This window comes from Malaya genurostris, chromosome 2 (assembly GCF_030247185.1).
Source record: "Malaya genurostris strain Urasoe2022 chromosome 2, Malgen_1.1, whole genome shotgun sequence".
In the NCBI taxonomy this organism is placed as follows: Eukaryota; Metazoa; Arthropoda; class Insecta; order Diptera; family Culicidae; genus Malaya; species Malaya genurostris.
In genome coordinates, this window is record NC_080571.1 from 222,037,653 (window position 1) to 222,063,861 (window position 26,209).

Below are 26,209 nucleotides of genomic sequence, written 5' to 3' on the forward strand. Positions count from 1 at the left end.
TGATATTCGGAAGTGTTAAGGAACATGTCAGTTGTTTTCGTATTCACGACATCCAGTTATGTCTCTGACATTACCCACCCGCCTTTTTATTATTCATTGTACCGCATTGGTTTCTTGATTACTCGAATTGGTCTTGATTGTTTATTTGAAATTTCCGTAGAAATTTCTTCGGAAGTAGTTGTTTCCGGAGTTGTTTGAGGTTTTTCTCTTTGATCATTCTGATAGTTTGGATTAGTTTATTCCGTTGTAGAACATGTTTGATCAATACTTTATCTCCAACTGTTATATCTGAAGGTTTAGCATTACGGCGTATATCTTCATGAATTTTTCCTTTTTCCTTCATGCGACAATCTTGATCTCTATAATCTGAGTATGGCACAGCAGTGCATACATCTCTTAAAGATGGTATTTCACTTCTTATGTTTCTTCCATAAAGCAGTTCACTTGGAGTTTTACCTGCCGGAACGACCGAAATTAGCTCTGCGCCTAATTCGTATTACTGTTTTTGAATTAGTTGATTTTAACAACAAAATTTCCAAAATAACTATAAAATTAGTTAAAATTGAGCATTTACTTTGCTGAAAAAACTCTTAGTTTTAGAGAATGTGTTTAGTTGGTGAATATCCTGGACTCAAACCAGCAATATTTCAATCCAACACGAAATTCTCATTGACAACTAATTTTGTTATTAAAATCAGAAAATTTGTTTCTATATATCTATCACCATCATTACTGAAGGACAGCACAAAAAACCAAAACTGAAATGGGTATTATTAACAAGTTTATTAGCCAAAAACTCATGAGAAGTGTCAAAGCAAAACGATCCATTAAAAAGCTAAAAAGGACAGTCGTATTGAAACTGCTTGAACATTGTTTTGATGTTTCTCGCATGTGTTCGATATATCTTTATTTAAATTTCTAAACCGATATGTAAAAATGTCGTAAACTGTTAGTGGAAATCGTATTTATTCAGAATTTGTGCGCACTTGAAGCGATTGTGCGTAATAATGTTTTTTACGCGGAACAGTGAAGTGAATTTCGAATGTTTCACTCTAATTGTGATGAAGTTTTTTTGTATCTTCAAACCTTCCGAGCTGCGCCGTCCGGTGTACTATTTGTATTCGGTTTTTGTTTTCCGAGTGCTCAAAGTTTTCAGTGAGAATGAAGAAACAGTGATTTAGAAGAAAAAAAATTCAAAAAGATGTTTACGTTTCGTTTATGTCTTTTTCTCCAACACAACATCGTATTTATACCTGCCAATATAGAAAAGACAACCGCGTCTGAATTTTTTTCGGCAGTAATGTGCCATCTAGTGGCTAGTAGTCATTAAGGTGTTACCGTTTCGGTGACAGGGCGCCATATAGCTGCAGATTGCAGAAGCCAATTCAACCATTCATATTGGTTGAAAACAACATTATATTTCTTTAATTCAACTAAAAAATTAGTTGACTGGATATGAAGTGTGCCTTAGCTAAGAAATGACAGTACGTTTAATTTGTGAATTCAACTAAAAAAAATAGTCATTTCAACAAATATTTTATTATTATTAAGGGAATGAGAATAAAAAATCTAAATCAGCAAAAGTAAGATTTTTTTAGTTGTCTCAAAAAATAACTAACTAAAATCAGCAAATCAACTAAATTTTTCGCGAAAATGCTGATTTCGGTCGTTCCGTGTGTTGTACTGTGTGGAGTTGAATAGTACATAATTAGATATGAAAGTAAGTCATTTTTCCAGTCACGCTTTAACGCTTGACTTATTTTCAATCGTTTGATTAAAGATCTGTTTTGTCTTTCTACCAATCCATTTTCTTGAGGCCAATACGGTGTTGTTTTATTTAATATGATTCCTCTTGTCTTACAGAAAGATTCAAATTCTGTACTTACAAACTGCCGACCGTTATCCAATGTGATCGTCCGAGGATACCCAAGCCTTATGAAAATCTTTTCCAATCGATTTGCTGTTTCAGTAGCCGTAATTTTCTGCATGATCTCAACTTCCTTGTATCGACTAAAGTAGTCAATTACAACAAGTAAATAATCACCCGAGGGTAATGGACCAAGAAAATCAATGGCGATATCTATCCAAGGAGCATCCGGTAATTTTCTCCTTTCCATTGGTTCTGGCCTTTCAGGTTGGCTTACCAAACGACATCCTTCACAGTTGTTAACTAATCGAACTACTGAGTCATCCATTCCTGGCCACCAACACGATTGTCTCAGACGCTGTTGCATTTTTATCATTCCAGGATGACCTTCATGCCCAAGATTTAACATTCTTTGTCTTAAACTTTTGGGAATGATCAATCTAGAGCCTCTCACCACTAAATCTCCAACTTTACCGAGTTCATTTTTAAAGGCATGATATGGTTTTATTGCCTCATAAGTGTAATTCCAAATTCCACGATTCAAACATTCTCGCAACTCATTGAGTTCTTGATCACAAGCAGACTCTTTTTCAAGTTCATCAATATCTAATGCTGTCAATTCAAGTACTCTTCTTACATATACATCTGAATCTGGATCGAATGCCTTTGTCTCGGATGGTTGCGACAATCGTGACAACGGATCAGCTATATTAGATTTTCCTTTTCGATAGACAACATCATAGCTGAACGATTGGAGTCTTAGAACCCAGCGCTCAATCCGTAGACACGGGGAAGAATTCGGAGAGAAAATTGCCTCTAATGGCTTATGATCCGTTTCCAACTCGAAATGAATTCCTAACAAATAAATTTGAAATCTTTCGACTGCCCATACCAGAGCTAAAGCTTCCTTTTCAGTTTGGGCGTATCTGCGTTCGGTATCGGTAAGGCTTTTGCTAGCGTACATAATCACTTTAGGCTCACCTTCCAAAAACTGTAACAAAATTGCTCCCAGACCTACAGGTGACGCATCAGCTACCACCCGAGTTTGAAGTTTAGGATCAAAGTGAGATAATGTACTAACTTGGCTAATCGATGAGATAAGATGAGCGAATGCCTTTTGTTCTTCTAGGCCCCATGTGAACGAATTCTGTTTCTTTGTCAATTCTCGAAGTGGGAACGATATAGTTGCCAAATTAGGTATAAATGAACCAATATAGTTCACTAAACCAAGAAAGCTACGCATTTCTTCTGCGTTGACCGGAGATCTAAATTTTTGTATAGCTTCAATTTTTTCTATAGATGCAGACATTCCATGCTTATCAAATCGGTGTCCTAAGAAATCGATCTCGATCAATTTAAATTTACATTTTTCTTGATTCAAAAGAATTTCATAATCTTTAAATTTCTTCAGAACCTTGTTAAGTGCTTCATCATGTTCTTGCTCTGTTTTACCCACCACGATTATATCGTCGATAAAATTAATTGAATTATTACAATCGGCCAGGATCTGCTCTATTACCTTTTGGAACATTTCTGGAGCACACGAAATTCCAAACACTAATCTCTTATATCTGAATTTGAAAGCAATAAATCCAGTTTCAGATTAAATGAGCAGTTTATTTAGATAAACGTACCTGAACAAGCCTTTATGTGTGATAAATGTTCTTAAAGGTTTACTTTCATCGTCTAACTCTAGCTGATAAAATGCGTCTTTAATATCCAATCTGGAAAAATATGTCGCTCCATTAAGCTTCCAACGGATATCTTCAATTGTAGGAAGCGGATGTGTTTCTCGTAATATTGCTCGATTTACTTGCCTCATATCTACACATAATCTAATATCACCTGTATCCTTTACAACAACCACAATTGGAGATACCCATCGACTGGGCTCTGAAACTCGCTCAATGATATTTTTGGCTAATAACTCATTCAACTTATGTTCCACACGCTCTAAAGTGGCAAACGGCAATCTTCGAAGACGTTGCACTACTGGCGCTATCGATTTATCTACTGGAATGTGAATTTTATATCCTCGAATGCTTGGAAAAGGTCTTACTGCAGCGACGTGTCTAACGAGTTCTTGTTGACTTGGAAGACCAACAATAAGAACTCCAAGTTGTTTAGCTGATTTTTTACCCAAAAGAGGCTGCGGGCCATTTTCCACAACATAAAATCTTCCTGTTGTTTTTAATTTCCGATCCTCATCATGAATCACAATCTCCGCATCGAACATAACTGTTACAACTAAACAATCCTTTTGAGCATAAGCTTTGAATTTGCGATCTGGTTTCTGGTTTCCTCCGATTGTCTTTATACCACTCTGTATCATTGTTTCCCATGTTTTGTTATCAATTATATTAGATTGCACACCAGAATCGATCTGCATTTCAATCAGAACTCCGCCTACTTTAACCCAAACCAACTCATCCGAATCGTTAACACATGATACCATTTCCACCAGTTCGAAACATTCTTCTTCTACTATGTCATCATCTATCGCATGCAATCGGCGCGTAGGACGAAATTGTTTATTCCGGGAATGTTGGGATTGATCTTTTGAAATGTTTGATTTAAATGCTTGTAAATGATTCCTTTTTCCAAAGAACTGTGTATTCTCGCTTGAGGTTTGATTTTCTGAATTGAAATTTCGAGAAAGACATACTACCCGAAAATGACCTCGTTTTCCACAGTTGGAACAAGTTTTATTCCATGCAGGACACAATTGACCTATTCCATGAGTTTTCCCGCAAAATTTACATGTTTTGATAATCCTTTGAACAGTTTCAGAAACAGTTGTGTTACTTTGTAAAATAGCTTGAGCACTGATTTGATTGCTAGCTGAACGTGTTGTTTCATATGCGTTAACTTGTTTAATCAAATCGTCTACTGTCAATTCTCTTTCATGTAACAATCTTTCCCGCAAAGCAATTGGTACGAACTGTAGCGTTTTGTCAATAACTGCTATTGCTGAGCTTTCTGCAGCAGTTTGACCAAAATTACATTTTGAAGCAAGAGTCTGTGCACGCATGACAAATTTTTCCAAATTTTCATCCTGTTCCGGTTTCATTGCCCAGAAGATATATCGTTCATGCGCATCGTGACGCTGTGGCGCGAAATAATCGTCCAATTTTTCAATAGCTGTTTTATAAGAATCTATGTTTTCGTCTTCGTTATCTTCTACGTCGGCTCCAGGAATGTTGAAAAATATTTCTTGTAGCTCCAACCCGCCATGAGCTAGCAATAGATCTTTCTTATTCGTAGATTCAGTAACTTTTGCTGCGCGTAAACAAATTTCAAATCCCCGTTTCCATGCATACCATTTAGTTCTTCTTTCAGCAAACGGTACATTTATGAACGAAAACGATGAAAGGTTTATAAATAATTTACTGCCGTCCATCCTTGAAATTCAAAATTGGAATAATTATTATGTAAGCACATATAACTTTTTTTTTCGATATATATACTCTAGAAATGTGATTAAATTCGTCTAAATTTGTTCAAATTAGGTTTTAAGCTTTTCTTTCTTCCGTTTCGCAAAGTAGAATAGATAATTTCCTGTATGATTCGAAACCTCTTCTTGTCGAGTAAATTACTTGTTGCCTTGCAACCAATTATATTAGTTTTTTTTTCAACCTCTTTCAAGTCGAGTATCTCATATTATACTTTTCCAATCGCTTTCACGTCGCGATAGCAACTTCACTTGTTTCTCTCAATCAGTTTTTTTTTTCTTTCTGCAATTTTTTTTTCATCATTTTTTTTTATACTAGTACAAGATTTTCCTCACACTTACCTTCAATAATTCCTTCAGACTTACATTTAATGTATCTTGTTAAAATAAATTCTTTTGAGATCCCATCCTCGTCGCCATTTGTGATATTCTTGTAGAGCTTAATAAAACACAACTGTTCGGCATGAGATGAAATTATATTCTCCTTTTAATGTCATTCTAATAACCGTCGCCTACCTAGTTATTGCATCTTCACATTGATCATTTAGGACCATTAGAAAAAACTAACGGGAAGAACGAGCATATTCTAGCAGTAGTTGATGCATTTACAAAATTTTTAAAATTGTACCCGACGAAGACAACGAATTCACGCGAAACGATGAAGCACTTGAAATCATATTTTATTACGTATTCAACGCCAGAGATTGTTGTTTCGGATAGAGGAGCAGCTTTTACTTCAGATTTGTTTAAAGCTTTCAGTAAAGATAACGATTTTCGACATCAGCTCGTGGCAACTGCGTGTCCGCAGGCTAACGGTCAAATAGAACGTTACAATCGAACTCTCATTCCTTTACTTAGTAAGATAGTAGAAATTCGTAACCGACAATGGGATACAGTTCTCATTGATGTTGAATATTTGCTTAATAATACAGTTAACCGTGCTATTGGTTGTGTACCTTCACGTTTGCTTTTTGGTGTACTGCAGAAGCGCTACGTTGAAGATGATTTAACTAAATACGTGATTGAGTTGAATTCGAATGACGATCGGAACTTAACTGAAATTCGTGAGAAAGCATCGCGATCGATTAGTAAGCTGCAAGATTATAATAAGCAGCAGTATGGTAAACGATGCAAAGTTCGTACTCGTTACAACGAAGGAGATCTTGTCTCGATCCGTAACGTGAAGCAAGTAGGAATTAGAGGAAAATTAATGCCAAAGTTTAAAGGCCCGTACGTTGTCAAGAAGGTTCTTGATCACAATAGATATGTAATTTCCGTTTTAGATGGATACCAAGTATCTAACCGTCGTTTTGAAGGTGTATTCGATCCTATGAACATGAGACTGTACCAAAAGGTCAACAATGACGAAATCAATGATTATTCGGACTCTGATATTGAATATGAGGAAATCGAGTATCTAGATGATGAGTTTCAATGATCGAATTATTATAATAAAAAAACTGCGAGTAAAAACTTATATTTGAATCGATTACGATCAAAGGGTTTAGTAGGATTACGGTTATTATATCTATGTAAATATATAAATGTAAACATGCAATGGTTAACTAAGAGAATAGATAAATCAGTAAGCTGTCGAGGCCGACAGAAGTGTCAGGATGGAAGAGCTGTAGCAACGTTAAAAATCCTATCCCTCAGTAGAGTTTTACCCCTTCAATAAAATTTTGCGTTAACTGTCACTTTATTGATATAGCGTTAGAGTGTATCCGGGAAACTTCTCGAAGACAGATAGTTACCACTTCCCTTCGAAACGTGTAAAACATTCTCGACCAGACCGCCAAAGAATAAAGTTCGTTCTGTATTTTATCTACATTAAAGTAAAAAAACGTGATTAATGTAAAACCGCGTTACCGTTTTAAGCTTATGTAATACCTTTCACCTTAAGATTTAAGAACTGAACTAAAAATGAAACAACTTGTACTATAATAAAACTATGCTTTTACCCTTAATAATATTTTTAAACATTCTCTTTAAAACATTTTTGCCGGTTAAATTCTTCGTTCGGATCAAATCTAGTTTTGTGTGTATGCGTGTTCATTGGATGACAGTTTCACTCAGAGTCAGAGATGCCCGGTCTGTAGATTTGTCTGTAAATTGCAGATTTCTTATATGGCGTTGCGGATATTGTTTGTTGCCGACTTTTTTGCAGACTTTTGAAAACTGAGTGGTCGAAATTTACAGACTTTAAGTTGGTGCTGCGTGTTTTTTTGCTTACCAAGCCAGTTTTGTGTATCATAGTTTATAGAGAAATTGAAGCCTGCAGACATTTTTTCGAATTTACAGACTTTTGCAACCCTGCCTGAAGATATTCGAATTTTTTACCTGGCGTCTCTGCTCAGAGCAAATTTTATGGTTCTAAAGTACATTCATGACACATTTGAGGGTTATTTGATTTATTACTTCTTAGGTTAAGTCAGACCCTGTCAGTTTGGAGCGAAATCAATCTTCAGTTCAGCAACGCCATCGAACGGCATCACATTCAACATGTCATGCCAATAGTATGAGTGCGCAGTGCTGCTATTTTGGCGCGCACGAATTTGACATTTCTCTCCCCTACTTCTATGTACGAGACTCACCTGAGGGCACCAAGCTCGCAAAAAAGGATGATGCCAATCATTTTTTCGGGAAATGAGAGAGCTGGATATCTTGTTGATATGATGTCTTTGGTTAAGTGTAATTTGCATTAGGCCAGACCCTGTCATCTTGGAGCGAAATCAATCTTCAGTTCAGCAACGCCATCGAACGGCATCACATTCAACATGTCATGTCAATTGGCACATTGTCGCAAAGCTGATTTACCAGTAGCGACACCTGCCAATGAAAAATGGAACCAAGAAAAGGAGGATTCTTTCGGAAATTTTCATATCGACAGTAGTGATTTGCAACATTTTTATCCTTTATTCAATAGTACAAATAGATATCAGCAATAAAAGTACACTCGGAGTAGAAGAAAATCGATTTCAAAGTGATTACTACTACTTTTTTAGTGTAAACTACGATTAAACATGGAAAATCTTCAGAAATGTGTGAAATTGGGTAAGGGTAGGTTTTTTCGGATCAACATTTTTTTAAACAGAAACCAGTGTAATGTTGATTTCTCGAGTACTAGAATGTATAGCGATCGAGTACTATTTATTCTGGATACTTTATTTGTTATTTCTAGTCATTTGAAAAAAGGGTTTAATGCTCTATTCTGAATAAACGGTAGATTTCCCACAATGAACTAAGATCAACATTACCACCTCAGAGTAAAAACTTTTTCTTCCACTTCTACTATGATCTTTCAAATGAATTTGCCCGTTTTCATAAGAAATTGTTGAAAAGGTGGAGTAATTAGAAATTTTCCTACCGATTCGACAGCTCTTGCTGAAAGCATCATCTCTAAGCAAGCAGCGCCTCTACATTTCAGTTTTGCGACAATATGCCAATTAAATGGGTGCGCACTGCTGCTATTTTGGCGCGCACGAATTTGACATTTATTGATTTGTTCGGAAAATGAGAGAGCTGGATATCTTGTTAATATGATGTCTATGATTAGGCGAAATGACACGTGATATTCAAAAAAATATCAAAATGACAGTTTATTCATTGCGGAATTCATTCCATCGAATAAATAGAATGATAAATGGCAATAAATGTTAATAGATAAATTTTACAAATGTGGTGAACTCGTTAAGTCTGTGAACCATTTCGCAAATAATTCTAATTAATGTATTATATTTCGATAATTATTTTTTTTTATTCAGAGGTTAAACTTGACTAAAACTACGGCTCAATTAAAAATTTGATGGAAGGAAGGTTTTTTGGATTTATTTTGTACTAAAAATAAAATCATAACAAGCAGAATAAAAAATACATTAAAACTTTTTATTGTGGCATTTTCTTTGGCTGATAGTATAAAAAGAAATTACACGGAAGTAATTTTAGCTAGACATCTGAAACTTGTATATTTTTCTATTATTTTTTGCGCCGAAAAATTTTCACATGCGCATACAGATTTGATACAGAGTACAGATTTCTTACATATTTCTTAAATTTAATACAGATTCATACAGATTTCACCAAAAGTATTAAGGAAAAAATTAAACTATCTATTAGTATTTGAGCTATCTATCAGCATTTGATTGCAATGACGAGATAAACGTTTAGGAATCAACGTACAAATCACTTTTTAAAATATATATTTTTTGTGCAGATATTTATTGAAGAACACTGAAATACATTTATATTAAAATTTGTAACTAAATTGAACTTAAAAGTTAGACAAGTCTTGGCATCATGAAACATTATTGCCAGACTGACAGTTGTATTACCTGACTTGACGTTGCATATTGGGTTTTGGAAATTCATCTCAACTTATGAATGGAACATTTTCAAATTAGACAAGTATGGCACCATAATTCAATTGTTGTTGATAGGAAAAAACTATAAAATTTCGTCGATGAATATAATATAAGATATGAAATTTAATCTACCACTCTATAACCACAGACTAACAGACATGACAGTATGAGTAAATTCTTATAAAAATCATTTTTCGTGATGCACTAGTTCCACCTATATTGTACTGCGCGAACTATTTACTATCGGTACACCCCTTGTGTTACGTAAAAGTTTTTTTACTAGTTGGTTTCCCCTCGTTTGTCAACACCGATCAGCTGCTTGCAGGGTTGCCTGGTTTCATCATAATGAATCGTCACAATAAATTATTGGATTACGTTGATAATATATTTAACTTTTTTAGCGATGTTGGAAGGTAAACATTTATTTTACTCAACGTTGTTCATCTAGAATATTTTGAATTGTGTTGGTAATTTCCACTCGAAATTAAATGACGGCAGACCAGAAGCAAGTAAATATTGTAACAAAACGGGTTCGATTTTGTACTGCGTTGTAGGATGAGAAGTAGGAACAATTCTATATATAGTTTTGGCAATATGTAATTAATCTGTATCCTGCATGAAATTCACATGGAGGTATACAAATCAATATATTACAGGTAATTCTGTATGAATGGCAACTCGGTTGGTAAATGAAAAAAATAAACACAGTCTAGATGACAGACAGGATGTATTTGATAGGGTAACGTGGCGCTATCATGACATATGCGAGTACTGTCCCAACTAAAGGAATATTCGAAATGACCGTTTATATGGTTAAAGAATCTAATTTGAGTGTCCTGTCTGTTAGTCTGTGCTATAACCATAATCTATTGGAATAACACCTTTTAACATAATTGTATTGTAGATATTTCATTTTATTAGCGAATACAGATAAATACAGATATTTTATACGAATCAATACAGATTTTTTATGAAAATATCTGGCATCTCTGACTATGACAATGATTGTTTATGTTTGGAAAAATATTAAGTTTGCAATTTTGCCCTATATCCAGTGATTCTAACAATAAGGAAGTAAAAACTGCTTAGAACCATTGGCTAGAACTTATTCAGTTTGTTATTGGCTCATCCCATGAAGCATTAAAGTCACTTGTGGCAAGAAATCATTATGTGCTGAATGTAAACATATGTTGGCTTCCTTTGTAACTTGTATTGTTTCCATGGCATTTTGTCGGAGCTGGTCGACGCTTATTAACGGAGGGTCAATAAAATTACATTATTACTGAACCAACTGGTTCAAGATTACTGACCCAACATTTTTCAAAGGATCGTATGGGACATTGTAATCTTGAGTTTATCTTTGGTATAACACCAATGTTAGAAGAAATCTACACTCTTAAGAATAGACGGTGAACTTATATTTGCAAGAATTGTACTTTGTCTTTTTCAAGGTGATAACCTAGGTATACACTCAATGTTATCTCTATCTATGAGTTTTAACGCAACTTTCTACTGTCGTTTTTGTAGAAGACCGAAAGAATTGCTTAGGTCTGATACTCGAGAACAATGCTGATTGCATTCGACGGAGGCTAGATTACGATGAACATGTAGCTATCAACAGACACAGTGATACCGGTATTTCCGGATATTCAGTTTTCAACAATTTGCCATCTTTCCACGTGACAGAAAATAAAACTGCAGATGCTATGCATGATTTTTTTAGCACTGGCATATGTAAATATGGATTTACGGAGGTTTTAAATTTTTGCATATACTCGAAACAATATTTCTCTATCAACGATTTGAATACACGTAGAAGAGAAGTAGGCAGGATCTGTTTGGATACTGAGCTAACTAGAATGCCAGATGTAACTGAAATATTCGTTAGTAAATTGAAACGTAAATCCGTTTTATTGAAAATGACCTCAAACGAAATGCGGATATTTTGTCACTATTTCACGTTCATTGTTGGACAGTATGTGCCAGAAAATGAACCTGTGTGGATATATTCTAAAAAGTTGATTACACTAGTAGATTCATGCTTGAAGCGATCATTTTCAGTAGAAGAAATAGATCAGTTGCACAGCCAGATTGAATCACATCACACCTCATACTTAGAGCACAGACTAACAGACAAGACACTCAAATTAGATTCTTTAACCATATAAACGGTCATTTCGAATATTCCTTTAGTTGGGACAGTACTCGGATATGTCATGATGGCGCCACGTTAGCATATCAAATACATCCTGTCTGTCATCTAGACTGTGTTTATTTTTTTCATTTACCAACCGAGTTGCCATTCATACAGAATTACCTGTAATGTATTGATTTGTATACGTCCATGCGAATTTCATGCAGGATACAGATTAATTACATATTGCCAAAACTATATACAGAATTGTGCCTACTTCTCATCCTACAACGCAATACAAAATCGAACCCGTTTTGTTACAATATTTACTTGCTTCTGGTCTTAATTTCGGATGGAAATTACCAACACAATCAAAAATAGTCTAGATGAACAACGTTGAGTAAAATAAATGTTTACTTACCAACATCGCTAAAAAAGTTAAATATATTATCAACGTACTCCAATAATTTATTGTGACAATTCATTATCAAATATTTTGATGAAATCAGGCAACCCTGTAAGCAGCTGATCGGTGTTGACAAACGAGGGGAAACCAACTAGTAAAAAACCTTTTACGTAACACAAGGGGTGTACCGATAGTAAATAGTTCACGCAGTACAATATAGGTGGAACAAGTGCATCACGAAAAATGATTTTTTTAACAATTTTCTCATACTGTCATGTCTGTTAGTCTGTGCTTAGAGCTCTTCAAAACACATCTTAAGCCTAAACACCACTTTATTCTTCATTACCCAACAATAATACTCAGCTCCGGACCCATTCAAAATATGATGTGTTTCAGAAATGAGGCAAAACATAAAGGATTTAAACAATACTGTCACATCATTACATCTAGAAAAAACATTTGTTTTACCTTATGTATTAAAGCTTTTTTACAATTTTCGCATGATATCCTTAATCAATGCTTTTTTAAGAGACAAGAAAATAAAGATTTTCAACTAGCTGATCTTCATTTTCGTAATTATTTTCCTAAAACTGTTCAACCCATTATAATTAATAGCAGTACTTTTCATTACCAATTATCAAGCTCTATTGTTTACAAAGGAATTAATTACAAAACAGGACAGTTTGTCCTAAAATTTTTATCCGACCAAGCTGTACTCTATGAAATTATAGAGATTTTGTCGTTTGAAGAAAACTTTTACCTAATTTTGCAATCATGGGTAGTCACTGGTCGAAATGAGCACTATGCCGCATTTGAAACATCTGGTTCATTACCCCTGGTTGATATTATAAGTATTGATTATTTTGATCGACCACCAACAATGGTTCATAATGTAGATGATAAGTTTTTATTTAGAGTTAAGAATATATTTAATGTTTAATTTAATTTATTCAATGTTCGTTAAGATAATGTTACCAAATAAATAAATATGTAAATGTATATAATATAACAAGCGATCCAATAAAAATGAATTCTGCAAAAAATACCTATTTAAATTAATCTTGGTTTTAATTGAGTTCCATTTATCATATAATCATGTACCACTTCATGTAATTGTTATGTGATTTTCCTATGCTCAACAAGTATGTTCAAGTCATGTAACTGTTACGTGAACTTCATTTAAAAAATATAGGAAACTCACGTTGCTTCTAACGGACAAGTGATATATTATTTACCTATCGACTAAGATGCATGATATATGACCAATTTGGTACAATCCATCTATCTACCTAATAGAATTTAAGTGAAAAGTTGGGTGGATGAGATTCATGTATGTATACAGATAGAAGTAACGTGATTTCTTTTTTGAGTGTATCTCAAAGCGATTTGATCACCTTCGCTAGCTACGTCATGGAACAACGGAAAATACCATGAAATATTTCTTCAGTTGGTGGATATATCTGTTTAAGGACCCCTAGTATTTTATTATTTTCTGTTGTTTCTTTTCTGCATGAAGGTATGATTCATCATCGCACTATCAGCAGAAGCATTTTGAAGTACGTTGTGGAATCTTGTTAAATTTAAAATTTATGAAGTGTTAATTTCTTCATCATTTGAGTTTGTTCAAAAAGGTGAGTGTTTAACATGTACTCGTTCAATCTAATCAATTGATGATAACTTCAGTTTGGTCGTATACAGGATTATTTCGCAAATTTGTGTCACTATTACACTTTGTTGTCAAATACTGACTACGGTGAATTTTGGATAAAAAAGGTAACTTAAACGCATGAAAGCATGTTTGAACATATACGCATTATATTTAAATGTTTATTTGCTGTCTCATATTCCACGGAAGATAACTCCAGCACCCCAAACTGACAATGAGGATACATACATATTTATAGATGTAACTATGGTATCCTGCTCAAATAAAAAAAGCGGATATGCGCATAACAAAAGTCCTTTGTTGAATTCTTTGCTATCATATGAAATATTTGAAAACTGCTCTACAGAAAAGATTATATCTTGAGTACCTAATATTCCCTAATTGCGCATTGAATCATACACATTCATGTATGTTGCAATTTATTTTCTTCGTTTTATACCGTTTTCCACCAGAAGGTTGTTGAATATTTTGTCTTATCTCAATACAACGAACAATACGCAAAATATCAACTTCAGTCTTAAGTCTGATTCCTGGTGTAAACATATACTTTGTTTTTTCTTAAGATCACTATACTATTGCAATAAGTAGCTTGCAGTTTGACCTAAAACAGTAAAAAATAACTGATTGTATTAATCAATTGATGGCTATTTATATTTGCAGATCAATCAAAATGTCTCTATATCCTTCACTGGAGGACATGCAGGTCGGCAAGATCTTACACTCACAAAGTGCTGCTGTTGCAAATGCTGCTGCAACTCAACAGCAATATCAGACAAACAGAAATCATGAGCCTCCACCAGCTTATACGATGAATCCTTATCCCCAACTCAACGATCTTCCCACGGGACCCGTCTTGACAAGTGGAAAAGAAGCAATGAAAGAGAAGGCCGAGTTTTACTACCCAGATTTGGCCGACTATATGGGGCTGGAGTTGAGTCGGGAGGTAATTGCTGCAAACATGCCAGAATATCTTAACCGGGGTGGCCATGTCTCACTTTACCAATCGGAGTCTTTGCCTATGACTGTTGTGAACAATGCTAGCATGGTTGCCCCAATTTCTGGTGGTTCGGTTGGATTGCAGCGTGGTCAAGTCACCAATGGAATTCGAGAAGTAATGACATAAGTATATTCAATAACATCAGGATCTTATTCGTTTCTCTTTTCTTCATTTTAGTTGGTTCTTTGTAAGGGCTCGGATAAAAAAGTAGGACTTCGCGCGCAATCTATCAATAATGGAGTATTTGTGGCACTGGTTGTTAAAAATAGTCCGGCTGCGATGGCTGGACTTAGATTTGGAGATCAAATTCTACAAATCAATGGTACACTTGTGGCAGGGTTTTCTGTTGACGATGTCCATAAACTTCTTAAAAAGAGCGACAAAAATAACATCTCACTAGTTGTTAGAGATCGTCCTTTCGAAAGAGCTGTTACGTTGCACAAGGACTCTGCTGGACACCTCGGATTTCAGTTCAACAATGGAAAAATAACATCGATTGTGCAAGGATCATCAGCTGCACGGAATGGGCTTCTAATTGATCACCAAATTCTGGAAATAAACGGACAAAATGTAATTGGCGTTAAGGATAAGGAGATAACACAACTCATAAATGAAGGTGGAACGATCATAACTCTGACTATTATACCGTGTATTATCTATGACGTGATGATGAAAAAACTACCAACATCTTTCATCCGAAGTAAAATGGACCACTCTGTGCCAGATTTCTAGAGAAATTGTGGGAGATTCGTTTCATTGCCAAATCTATTTACTTCCATTTACATACTAAACGTTTTATACACATATGTTATGTAATAACAACATAAAATGTAGGCATTTACTACGAATTTTGTCTGCGTAAAATTAGACAAAAATCATTAGGATATGTTGTACAATTAAGCATATAAGATACATGTTCATCTCCACTAATTATTGATTATTAGATGTATAAAACATTGTCAAAAACATCTTTAATTATGCGAATAAATATAATCGATTTTTATCACCATCATTAAATATTATTTTTTAATTTTTCCAGTACAAACGAACGGTACGAACCCAAAATCGCAGTACCCAGAAAATTCGCTAATTTACCTTAATAAGGTAAACAGATTAGAACTTACGCCCTTATTCTGAATAACGTCTGCTAGCGTAATGGGGAATACAAATGAAATACGAGGGAAAAAACCGATACGACGTTATTCAGAATAAGGGCGTTAAGTTACAATTTAGCTCTCACTTTCAATACCAAAAGTACTCATTATCGCAGAACAATGGAAATGTTTTAGAATAACAAAGCAGTTAGTAGATTAATAAATTTGATTAAATTTTAAGCTAGAATGTGATTATGTGAAAAAGTTTTTTGTTCGTACTGATTTTATTGTTGATATTAACTAACTAACCCATGCCCACGAGGTACCAAAACCTAAATGCCTAGCATATGTTTACGGCCATATTAGGTTTTTTACCGTCACTGCTAACCTCAATCGAATGAACACATTTTGACAGTCCAGCAGTACTGTTTATAAACAGAGATTATTTTGTTTGTCTGTTAGCAATTTGCATGATCCATATCGCTTAAATAGAGTTTTAAAACATTTGTTCACGATTGGATACGGTTTGTTTTTGAGCTTTATTGAATAAAAGTGACTAGTTGCAAAGTGTAAAGATGATTGTTTAAGACGTGTTCTTCGATTTTGTTTAAGATTGTTTGTAAACAGTACCGCTGAATTGTCAAGGATGAATGCTTGTTCATTTGTGACGTCACGATAAAAAATCTTATATTAGGTTTTGCACGAACATGACATAACCTCACAAAAATAAACAGAATGAACTTTTTTTGACAGTCGACGTGTACTTGTTTACAGTTTAAAAGTTCATCAGAAGTTCATCGTCCGAATGTAAAAATTGCAACTCGCCTCACACTTAACAGATTCATACATATATCGCTCCTTGATACTGGAAACACATACAGTGCAATCTTTTTAGTTATTTTCACTGTGGAATACGTTTTTTAAAAGACACTTTTTCGTCATTTTTTCAATTTTTACCTTGTAGTCGCAAAACAAAACAAGTACACGGCAACTGTCAAAGATGAACTTGATTCATCGGCAGTTCATTTGTGTCGTCATCGTGCAAAACCTAATAGACCATTTACGGTCCATATCGTCTGAATAAAGTTTTAAAACATTTGTTCACGATTGGATACGGTTTGTTTTTGAGATTTATTGAATAAAAGTGACTAGTTGCAAAGTGTAAAGATGATTGTTTAAGACGTGTTCTTCGATTTTGTTTAAGTTTGTTTGTAAACAGTACCGCTGAACTGTCAAGGATGAATACTTGTTCATTTGTTTTTTACCGTCACTGCTAACCTCAATCGGATGAACACATTTTGACAGTTCAGCAGTACTGTTTGTAAACATAAATTTCTTTTGTTTGTTTATTGACAAATTGGATCAGACATTTACGGTTCGTAGTGCCTAAATAAAGGTTTAAAACATTTGTTCACGATTGAATACGGTTTGTTTTTGATATTTATTGAATAAAAGTGACTAGTTGCAAAGTGTAAAGATGATTGTTTAAGACGTGTTCTTCGATTTTGTTTAAGCTTGTTTGTAAACAGTACCGCTGAACTGTCAAGGATGAATGCTTGTTCATTTGTGACGTCACGATAAAAAATCTAATAGTCGCGAATTCGTTTTCGCCTGAGACGTTCGGATGCACTTTGGTGCAGATAAGTGATTGGCAAATAGCTAATACTTTACATCTACTTAGCGGATTATGTTGATCCGCAAGGTAGCATTAGCAGTTCAACATAATCTGCTAATGCACTGATGAGCTAAATGCGAAACGTAAAACAATCAAAACAGTCATATGCGCTTTAGCACAAACAGGTGCCCAAGAGGTACCAAAACCTAAATGAATAACTGTTTATTATATATAACCAGGCGGGTTTATTAATTTGTACAGTTTTTTTCTGTGTGTTCTCCGGTCATATGGGTATGAAATATTTCATATGTCATTCAATATTAGTAAACATATTTTTTCGGGAACGAGTGGTTGATTATTTGCGGATGAGTGTTTTTGTTTAATATATTAGTGTTACTAGTGTACTTTTAAAACATCGGTAATTTTTAAGTAGAGTCAAATTAAAGGTTTAACGAATATATATAATTTTAGTGAAAGTTGCAGTATTAGAAACAATTGTGGTCGAACAATTTTAATTTGAAACAACCATTTGTATGGGTGCTGTGTTCTCCAAGTAGTATGTAAGTATGCGTCCGATTATATATCCATAACAGACCTGTTTTTAGTATATACTATAGTGGATGTATTGTTAAAAATGAGGTTAAATTGTGAATCATTCTGGCGCTGTTCAAACGTTCAACTGAAATATTTCAGCTCATGTTTTAAGGCGCAAATTACAGTCTAGCGAAAATATCCATAGTTGAAAAACGAAAGTGCTTTCCCCGCAGTTATTTTATAAATATCGGGACTTCGTTAGTGGCAATTGAACCCAAATAAAGTTATTATTTGAAACAGTAGAATGATGACGATTATGTTTATTTTACTAATTACTAAGGAGAATAAATATTCAAGTATACACTGGTATTTTAGGATCTTTTACATAAACTCATGGTTAAAAATGTTAGAAAATCTGATTCCTTTTATTCCATATATACAATTTGGATTTTGAACAAAACGTGGTGGCTAAAAATTAGGTCTGAAAATAGTATTGGTTTATTTTGAACTCTAGAGGAATGAATGCTAAAAGCTGGAACAGACATATCTCTAGCAAGCCATTTTAATTTTATTTATACGAGCGGTTCTACTGTCAAATTGGAAAATGATATGTGTTGCTGTTTTATATTTTCTATAAGCCCGCATGTATTTTCGTGAAATTTGAAAGTTAAAAAAATTCGTGTTATTTTATCATCGCCTTTATTATTACCAGTTGTGAAATGTTCGGAAAACAACCAAATTATGCTAAATGTTTCGCCCTTCGCACCCTGGAATTCAGCAATAACTAGGTTTTCTGCCATGAAAAAATGCAGGAAGACACGAAAACCAAAAGAATCTAAACTTTCATACTAAATTGTTTGGCTTTGAACCATTTATCCGAAGGATAGAAAAACTCAAAGGGACAAATTACTCTAAGTTAACTCATAATAATTTTTATTCCTGAATAATTTCATCTAATCCTGCACAAGCCTTTCTAGTCATTCACAAATCTGTTCCCAAGTAACAGTTCGAATGCTTTTGGGTGTTAATAATAACTTATAAGGGTTTTGCATTTTATGCTAGGTTAACACAGTGCATATACTCTCAATATTGCTTTCGAATATCCTATTTAAAACTTCGTTAATTCAATTCTTTCATAAAAATAAGTTTTGTGTAAATGTGAACTTTCATTGAATGACAGTTTCATAAATTCCAGCCATAAATAGGTGGTTTATTAAAAAAATAAAATCAGTTGGAAGAAAATTTTTCTTGTTTGGCTAGACCAAAAATTTTAATCATATCAAACAGAGATCATTGTTGATGTTGAAAGGGGAAATTGGTCCGAAACAGTCATATTCTCGATAGAAATAAACAAATCAAATTTTAAAATCTACTAACTGGTTTGTTCTTTCAAACAAGCTCCATTTTTCTGCGTGTAGAATCAAACATAGATTTTTGAAAAAAATATCTGGCATCCTTGACGGTCACTGATGGCTTGTCGATGTTGCAAATATAAATACATCAATATTCGTAAGAGATTTGAAATAAAAGTATGTTTTTCGTGTGAAACTAATTAGATATATTGAACAGGTATTCATAAATGGACAAAAATGCATGTCATATTCATATAGATTAAAGTTGTATTTGACGAAATGAAATAGGAACTACTGTATATAGCAAAATGGATTCGTTTTTTGGTTTCGACACAACTTCACCAGGATCGGATGATGGAGATGATTTCCGTAGAAAAGGAATGAACAGTTCCAGAAACCCTGATTCTGATAATGAGTATGATGCTTTGAATGATGAGACCTTTGGGAATCCAGACAAGGGTGACTGGGAAAATGTTCACGAATCGTTTGTACGACTTGAGCGAAGTAAGGTTTCGCATTCGGACGCCTTGGAAGATGGAAAGGATACGTTGTTCGATGAGGATGACGGACTAGATTTACATTTGTCGCAATTTGATTTCGTAGATGATGAGGACTATAGTACAAGCACTATTGGTGACTTGAGTTTAACCGATGACAACTGCAATAAAATGCGTTTGAAACCACATATCTGGAACAGTCCATCGAAAAAAACTTTAATTCATCAGGTTAATAAAGGTATTTCAATTGGGCATGAAAAAATGATATCTGTAGAAGACATCGAGAGAAACATAATCCAAAAACAACAATTAGAATGCTGGAAAACAGAACACCAGCAACAAAAATTAGTTCAACGGAACCAAATGAAGACGGAAATCAAAAGACATGTAGTCAATTCAGTGGCAAATATACCACTGCAGTCAGTCGTACCTCCTGCACAGTTGCTTGCAATTAGGAGCCCAATGTTTCCGCCTCCACCTTCGTTGAATCAACAATCGCGATTACCGATTGGGTTTCTACCGTACAATTTTTTACCATCACGGTATAATACTCCAATAAGTAACCTTGCAATGCACCCTAGGATTTCAACTGCTCATCAGTTTGGTTTTTATCCTCATCCGTGCGTTTTATTACCCGTTAGACAACCCTTGAATCAAAATAGCCAGAATAATCACTTCAACAATCGCCTTGTACAGGAAATTCAACAAAACCATCCAATGCTTTCGTTGAACTATCGAAAACATCATACTGCTCAAAAACGGTACAACACACCGAAAGGACCAGATTACGACGAATATGCAAACCTGATGACGCAACGAGAAAAGCAATGGCTTATTGGAATACAACTTACTCAACTTAACTCGGAAATGCCATACATAAACGATTATTATTTCACTGTTTTCAAGGAGAGATTGGATGCGCTGAAAGGTGATAACGATAGTCAAGCATACAACGACAACCGGTTAAATCATCCGTTTACTCAGCATAAAGGACAGAGTCAGTTGCTGCTAAGGTCTACGTTGGCAAGAAATTGGGGCATATTGAAATCTAAACTGATTGTTAATCGTCAACGCAAGAGTTCCGAAACTAAAAACAACAATGATCAAAACGACCAACCACGAACATATACTCCATTACAGTTCGAGAATTCTCTTGGAAAACTACAATGCGGAAGCGTGACTGCTCCACGGAAAATTATTGATATGGATGTAGTAGGAAATGAGTCTACGAATCAGGGTAATACTATTTTGGAAGTATCAATGCAGAGAAAGTCGCGCCACATTCTGTTACACATCGAGACTATGTTTAAAATAGTTCTTAAAATGGAAGATTTAAGAAATCCAGCTGCCATAGTAGCTGCATTGCAGACAAAAGAAATGAGTGAGACAGTTTTTTCGAGTATGGATGATAACTATAAGTCATCATCATGTTCGTCTATCCCGGAGCCTGAAACTTTTGACGAACTACTGGTTTTGCTGACCGCTGGATTAACCCGAGATAAGTTAACGTCGATTATGGGAGTACGGAAGGGTAAAATTCTTCTTCGGCGAATTTTCACTCTATTGCGCGAGCATCCCTGTCGTTGGACCTTCTGGTCTGCTATGTTTTTGACGATTCCGTTGCTGACAAAAAAGGATCGTGACGACCAAGAAGGCGTTCTGTTTGCTTTGTACACAGAATTCGAGCGTCACGTGCAGTACAGTCAATTAATGGATCTCCTCGAAGTGTCACAGGTTATCACGGGGGACAAAGTTTTGTCTTATTTAACAAGCTGTAAATTTCTGCTCTCTTCTATCATCACCATTATCTTTCAAATGGAAACGTTTTTCGATAAAATACCGAGCAGTGTCGAAACCAACCAAAAACACCAGTGGATTCAATGTTTGGAATTGATCACCGATACAGCAAGGAATCTACTTAACAATGTCACACGGAGCCCGAACCCTCAGCACACGATTAAAATCGATCGCGATAACATCATTCTACACACGATCCGATCACATTTCGAAAGATTTCCACAGCGAGTGAAGGGAAATGATTTTCTCGGGTTCATTACAGCGGATTCTTCCGTGGTTTGATGATGCAGTTTGATTTAATAAGGTCAAGTTACCGTAGCAAAAATATTATTTACTAGTCAAATATGCGCACGCTAGAAGCTAACTGCCACAGAGGCTTTTCCTTTGTTTTCTTGTCTTACTGCAAGACAAACATGTAGTTATTTTCGTTATATGAAACATGTACCCTTTTATGATTAATCAACTTTCAACTTTTGTATACATCTAACAGAAAATGGAAACCGAACGCATGAATATGTATATAATTCAAAACTCATACGATGGATAGTCGTCTGTTTCGAGCTACATCAAAGTTTCGACTCGAACACAATTTGTATGAAACAAACATTTTCTAACAACAACCAGGATCCAGAAGCCAAATAAGTAAATTAGAATTCCGTTATTTAACTGATTCTTTTTTTTTGTTTATCATCCTTCATTTCTCAATTGCTACTTGAGCGCTATCTAGCGGGACTACTTTAAAAGACCGAAACAGATAAGGCAGAATCACAAAAAGCCGACAGTTCCTTGAAAGCAAATCTGTAATCCAGCCGATTGCCTGTTATTGTTAATATGTGTAAAATGAGTGATGTGTTTCGTGTGATAAAATTGAGCAATGTTTGCTTTAAAATGAATTATTACGTATAAAATAATTGATATAAATTCATGTAGTTTTTTCGTTTTTTTTACTGTGACATTGGAACTGATTTCAGCTTTATGTTTTAGGTCTGAACAATTTTTCATATTTAGACCTTCTGCAACTATAAAGTTTTAAACACTTTATTATTTCCAATTCTTTCTGTTGTTCTTATGCAGTCTCAATATTCCGTACACTATACACTACATTCCGAAAAGTTGCTTATTGTGGTACAATGGGCGTGATCATCTATTCTAATATTATACAATACTTTTTTTCATTTATTTATATATAGAATATATAACGATTTGTTAATTGAATTCACCCCTCAAAAGATCAGCTTTTCGAAACTAACACCAATAATTTAAGTAAATCTTTTTTAAATAGTTTTTCGTTAGGAAAACATATAGTTCAGAAAGTATTTGAAACAGTATAAAACACGTTTGAATACTATATGGAAGTGGGCAATTGAGCATTGTATATATGGAAATAATTTTACTTATCATAGCTAGAATCGACGCGGAAAAATGAATACTTGGAATAAGATTCAAATTGCTCTGCCTGTTATGTTAGGTCGTTCTCATTTTTCGCTTCTACCAGTACTAAACACTGCAAATAAAATATGTGTATGCTATAAGCAAATGTTCGAAAATGTTTACTTGATTATTTTATATCATAGATGCTCGTGATAGTTGTGTCTTTTAGTAGTGTTTTGCACAGTTAAAGTATGTCGCGTTTGTTCAAATATTGTAAATACATAGGTGAGGAAAAAAACATCTAGTGGAGCATTTTCGAGCTCAATAAAAAATGTGTAGCCTTACTTTAAAAAACAAAACCAAATTTTTGAAATTGTTCAAAAAATTGCTTCATCAAGAGAAAACGCTTTATAGTGATAATGCATCAATTATAAAGATTCGACTATAAGAGTTTCCTGTTCAATTAAATGTGACTTATTAATGTTTGTTTGAAACTAACAGCGAAAATTATCTTTCATCTCTCTGGATCGAAATATATTTTTCTTTTTTCGTGTAACTATACATTTTTAATAACTTAATAAAAAGAATCTTCCCGTGACTAGTTATTTCCATGCTTACCAGAAATATTGTTTTCTGTTATTGATTAAGTAGGAATCGTTCGTAAACCATGTACATTCGTAACTTTTGAGGAAATCATTTATCATGTGGCTTACTCACCTGACTTGGCTCCATCCGACTACCACCTCTTTTCCCTCGTTGTGCCATCAAAACACCAAATGCAGCATATTTTACTGGTAAGGAATCCACAAACTACCAGAACGTGTAGAAACCGATATTTTGAATTGAATAACTGTAACGGTTCCCTTGCAATCAATGTGTTTTTTCATAAAAATAACCTGGTACGTGTTCCCCTAATTACAGAAGATTTATTCTACTAAAATACATTGGTTTGGTTATCGGGTCAATTTAATTTGAGCGTTGAGACTAATTCAGGAGAAATGCACCTAACTGGCTCCTTTCGATACTGTTAAATGTTTAATATGTTCTTAAGATTACAGTATTGCTCACTTGTTGAGGTACGGTGCATTGGAAGCCATGGCATGGATTCAGAAGGGTTGACCGCCACAATTAGGAGCTTACTAATAACAATTTTTATACTACCGAATAGTGTAAAAAACTACAAGGATCAGCTCCACCAAGGCAACCAAAATTTCTAATGATCTACAATCAAACAGTTCAATCAATCGTTACACTTTTGAACTCGCAATTGCACGAGAGTCTGCTTAAATTGATCTTGATTAGGAACCAACACAGAACATCGTTTGTCTCGATTTGTATTTTTGTTTATAGCCGACGAAATTACATCAACATCCCAAATGTATGCTATTTTATCTTTGCATATACTTGCGATTTCGATATTTAAGGAGCAAGACTCTTTGCAAGCGTATGAGTAATGTCAACAATGTGCGTAAAAACGAATTCCGGCGCTTTTTTACCTAATTTTAATCAATAAATCATCCATATGGTTTAGAAAATAAACCAATCAGTTCATTCTACTTAAAATTACAATTCAAGAAAAGCGAAAATTTAGTCTAAAACAGTAACAGTAACAGAAAATATTTATATTTATCCTGGGGTAGTTGTCAATTTCTCAGGCGAAACGACATAACATGGAATTTTATCCAAGCTTGCATGGCACACTTATGACATTTTTTGTCTTGCTGTCAAGCAACAATCTACCTCTAGCATGCTACGTGTAGGAATGAAACGTTAGCTATAATTTCGTTTCTATTTACCGATTCGCGTGCTTCCAACAGCTTCGCTTCTGCATCGATTGACCAATCAGAGCGATGCTTTCCCTTTAATACATCGCTACTAATCAAAATTTCAATCATATATGATTGAAAAGACGTGGCGTGATATGTTCAAATCGAAACTTAGAAATATGTCCAATCAAATGATGGAATATATTAATAATTGATACAAAATAGTCTGAGCATTAAGTGTTTAAACCCTGACCACATATCTACATGTATTTTTCCTTGAGTTTCTGATTTGCACCCCCTATATAGAAAATAAAGATGTGTTCCACATCAAAAATTTCATGCCTTCAGCTAGTGAGGCGATGAAAAAAATGGAATAAATCGATCTCCCTTTTCCGGAAGAACCAGAAATAGTGATCAGATTCTTACTGATTCGTACAAAACTAAGGTTGAAATGGAAGAGTATGATCTCATACGAAAGAATGGATCTAATTTCCGGTTTTAGAAACACAGGGTGAAGAGTGTCAAAAATTTCACACCGCCATTCACCAGTTGTGGCTGAACACCCAATTTAAATCTTAATAATTTAAGTTTAACTGATATTTCAATAAATATTTATAAAAAAAATGACGACTCTACTAATGGGATGATTATTGATACAAAACCTCTATGAGTTGGCTTTATTCTTGTTAGAGAAAGATACATGAATAAAATAAACATAAATCAAGTTTTGTCCATTTGAATGTCCAGTTAGTTTTTGACAGCTATTGTGCGTGGCCGTGTTTTAGCTTGTCTTCGATTTTCGTGGATCAAAGAATTTATATAAAATGTTGTGTGAAGAATAACTTAAAGTGCGCGGTTGCATTCAGAATGTTGACTGTTGGCAATCTTCATGGAGCAATGGCGAACTGAGGCGATGACTACACTCCATCATCCCTAAGGTTTCAACGAAATCTTATGTTATGTCAAATCACTACACTTTCAATGCACATCTCCGGCGTGTTGGGCTCGCGGAGTGCAGTATCTGTATCTGTGGCGACGGTTATCAGGACATCGAGTATGTCGTGTGGTCGTGCGTAGAGTATCGCGACTAGAGGCGTGCAAAACAGCTCATTTTGGTGAACAGCTCCGAACCGATCAGCTCACCAAAGTGAATCGATTCGATGTATCAGCTCATCAGCTCTTTTAGTTTGAACTTAAGGTTCATTTTGTGCGCCGCTTTTCTTATCCACCGGTTTTCTTTCATATGCACGATCGAAATTGAATCATTGATTTGCAATGATGCAATGATTGCAATGCGAATT

At 34.6% G+C, this 26,209-nt stretch overlaps 3 protein-coding genes across 5 annotated transcripts in view; all 3 read left to right on the forward strand.

Moving 5' to 3' along the window:
- Positions 1-13,722: 13,722 nt before the first annotated feature.
- LOC131427707 (syntenin-1-like) lies at positions 13,723-15,882 on the forward strand. 3 transcript variants are annotated; one of them, XM_058591142.1, is made up of 4 exons: positions 13,729-13,850; positions 13,903-13,992; positions 14,546-14,996; positions 15,060-15,882. In XM_058591142.1, exons 3-4 carry the CDS (start codon positions 14,556-14,558, stop codon positions 15,612-15,614), a joined length of 996 nt encoding a protein of 331 aa, XP_058447125.1. In that variant the 5' UTR covers positions 13,729-13,850; positions 13,903-13,992; positions 14,546-14,555; the 3' UTR covers positions 15,615-15,882. The 3 variants fall into 3 exon arrangements, with proteins under 3 accessions (XP_058447127.1, XP_058447125.1, XP_058447126.1); XM_058591143.1 differs by having other exon boundaries at positions 13,918-13,992; XM_058591144.1 differs by lacking the exon at positions 13,903-13,992 and having other exon boundaries at positions 13,723-13,850.
- A 2,022-nt stretch (positions 15,883-17,904) lies between these two features.
- LOC131427708 (serine/threonine-protein kinase ATM) overlaps positions 17,905-26,209 on the forward strand; it is a 33,845-nt gene continuing 25,540 nt past the window's right edge. The window contains exons 1-2 of the mRNA XM_058591145.1: positions 17,905-18,009; positions 18,063-18,151. The gene's annotated coding sequence lies outside the window, so the exon portion shown is untranslated. The remainder of the gene's footprint in view (positions 18,010-18,062; positions 18,152-26,209) is intronic.
- Positions 19,547-23,698, forward strand: LOC131427709 (uncharacterized). Its single transcript, XM_058591146.1, has 2 exons — positions 19,547-19,634; positions 19,695-23,698. The coding sequence occupies exon 2, from the start codon at positions 19,786-19,788 to the stop codon at positions 22,051-22,053; it is 2,268 nt and encodes a 755-aa protein (XP_058447129.1). The 5' UTR covers positions 19,547-19,634; positions 19,695-19,785; the 3' UTR covers positions 22,054-23,698.

Coding starts and splice junctions, on each gene's coding strand:
- LOC131427709 (XM_058591146.1), top strand. CDS start 19,786: ATGGATTCGTTTTTTGGTTTCGACACAACTTCACCAGGATCGGATGAT.
- LOC131427707 (XM_058591144.1), top strand. CDS start 14,556: ATGTCTCTATATCCTTCACTGGAGGACATGCAGGTCGGCAAGATCTTA. Junction 14,997..15,059: donor TCACCAATGGAATTCGAGAA/GTAATGACATAA, acceptor TCTTCATTTTAG/TTGGTTCTTTGTAAGGGCTC.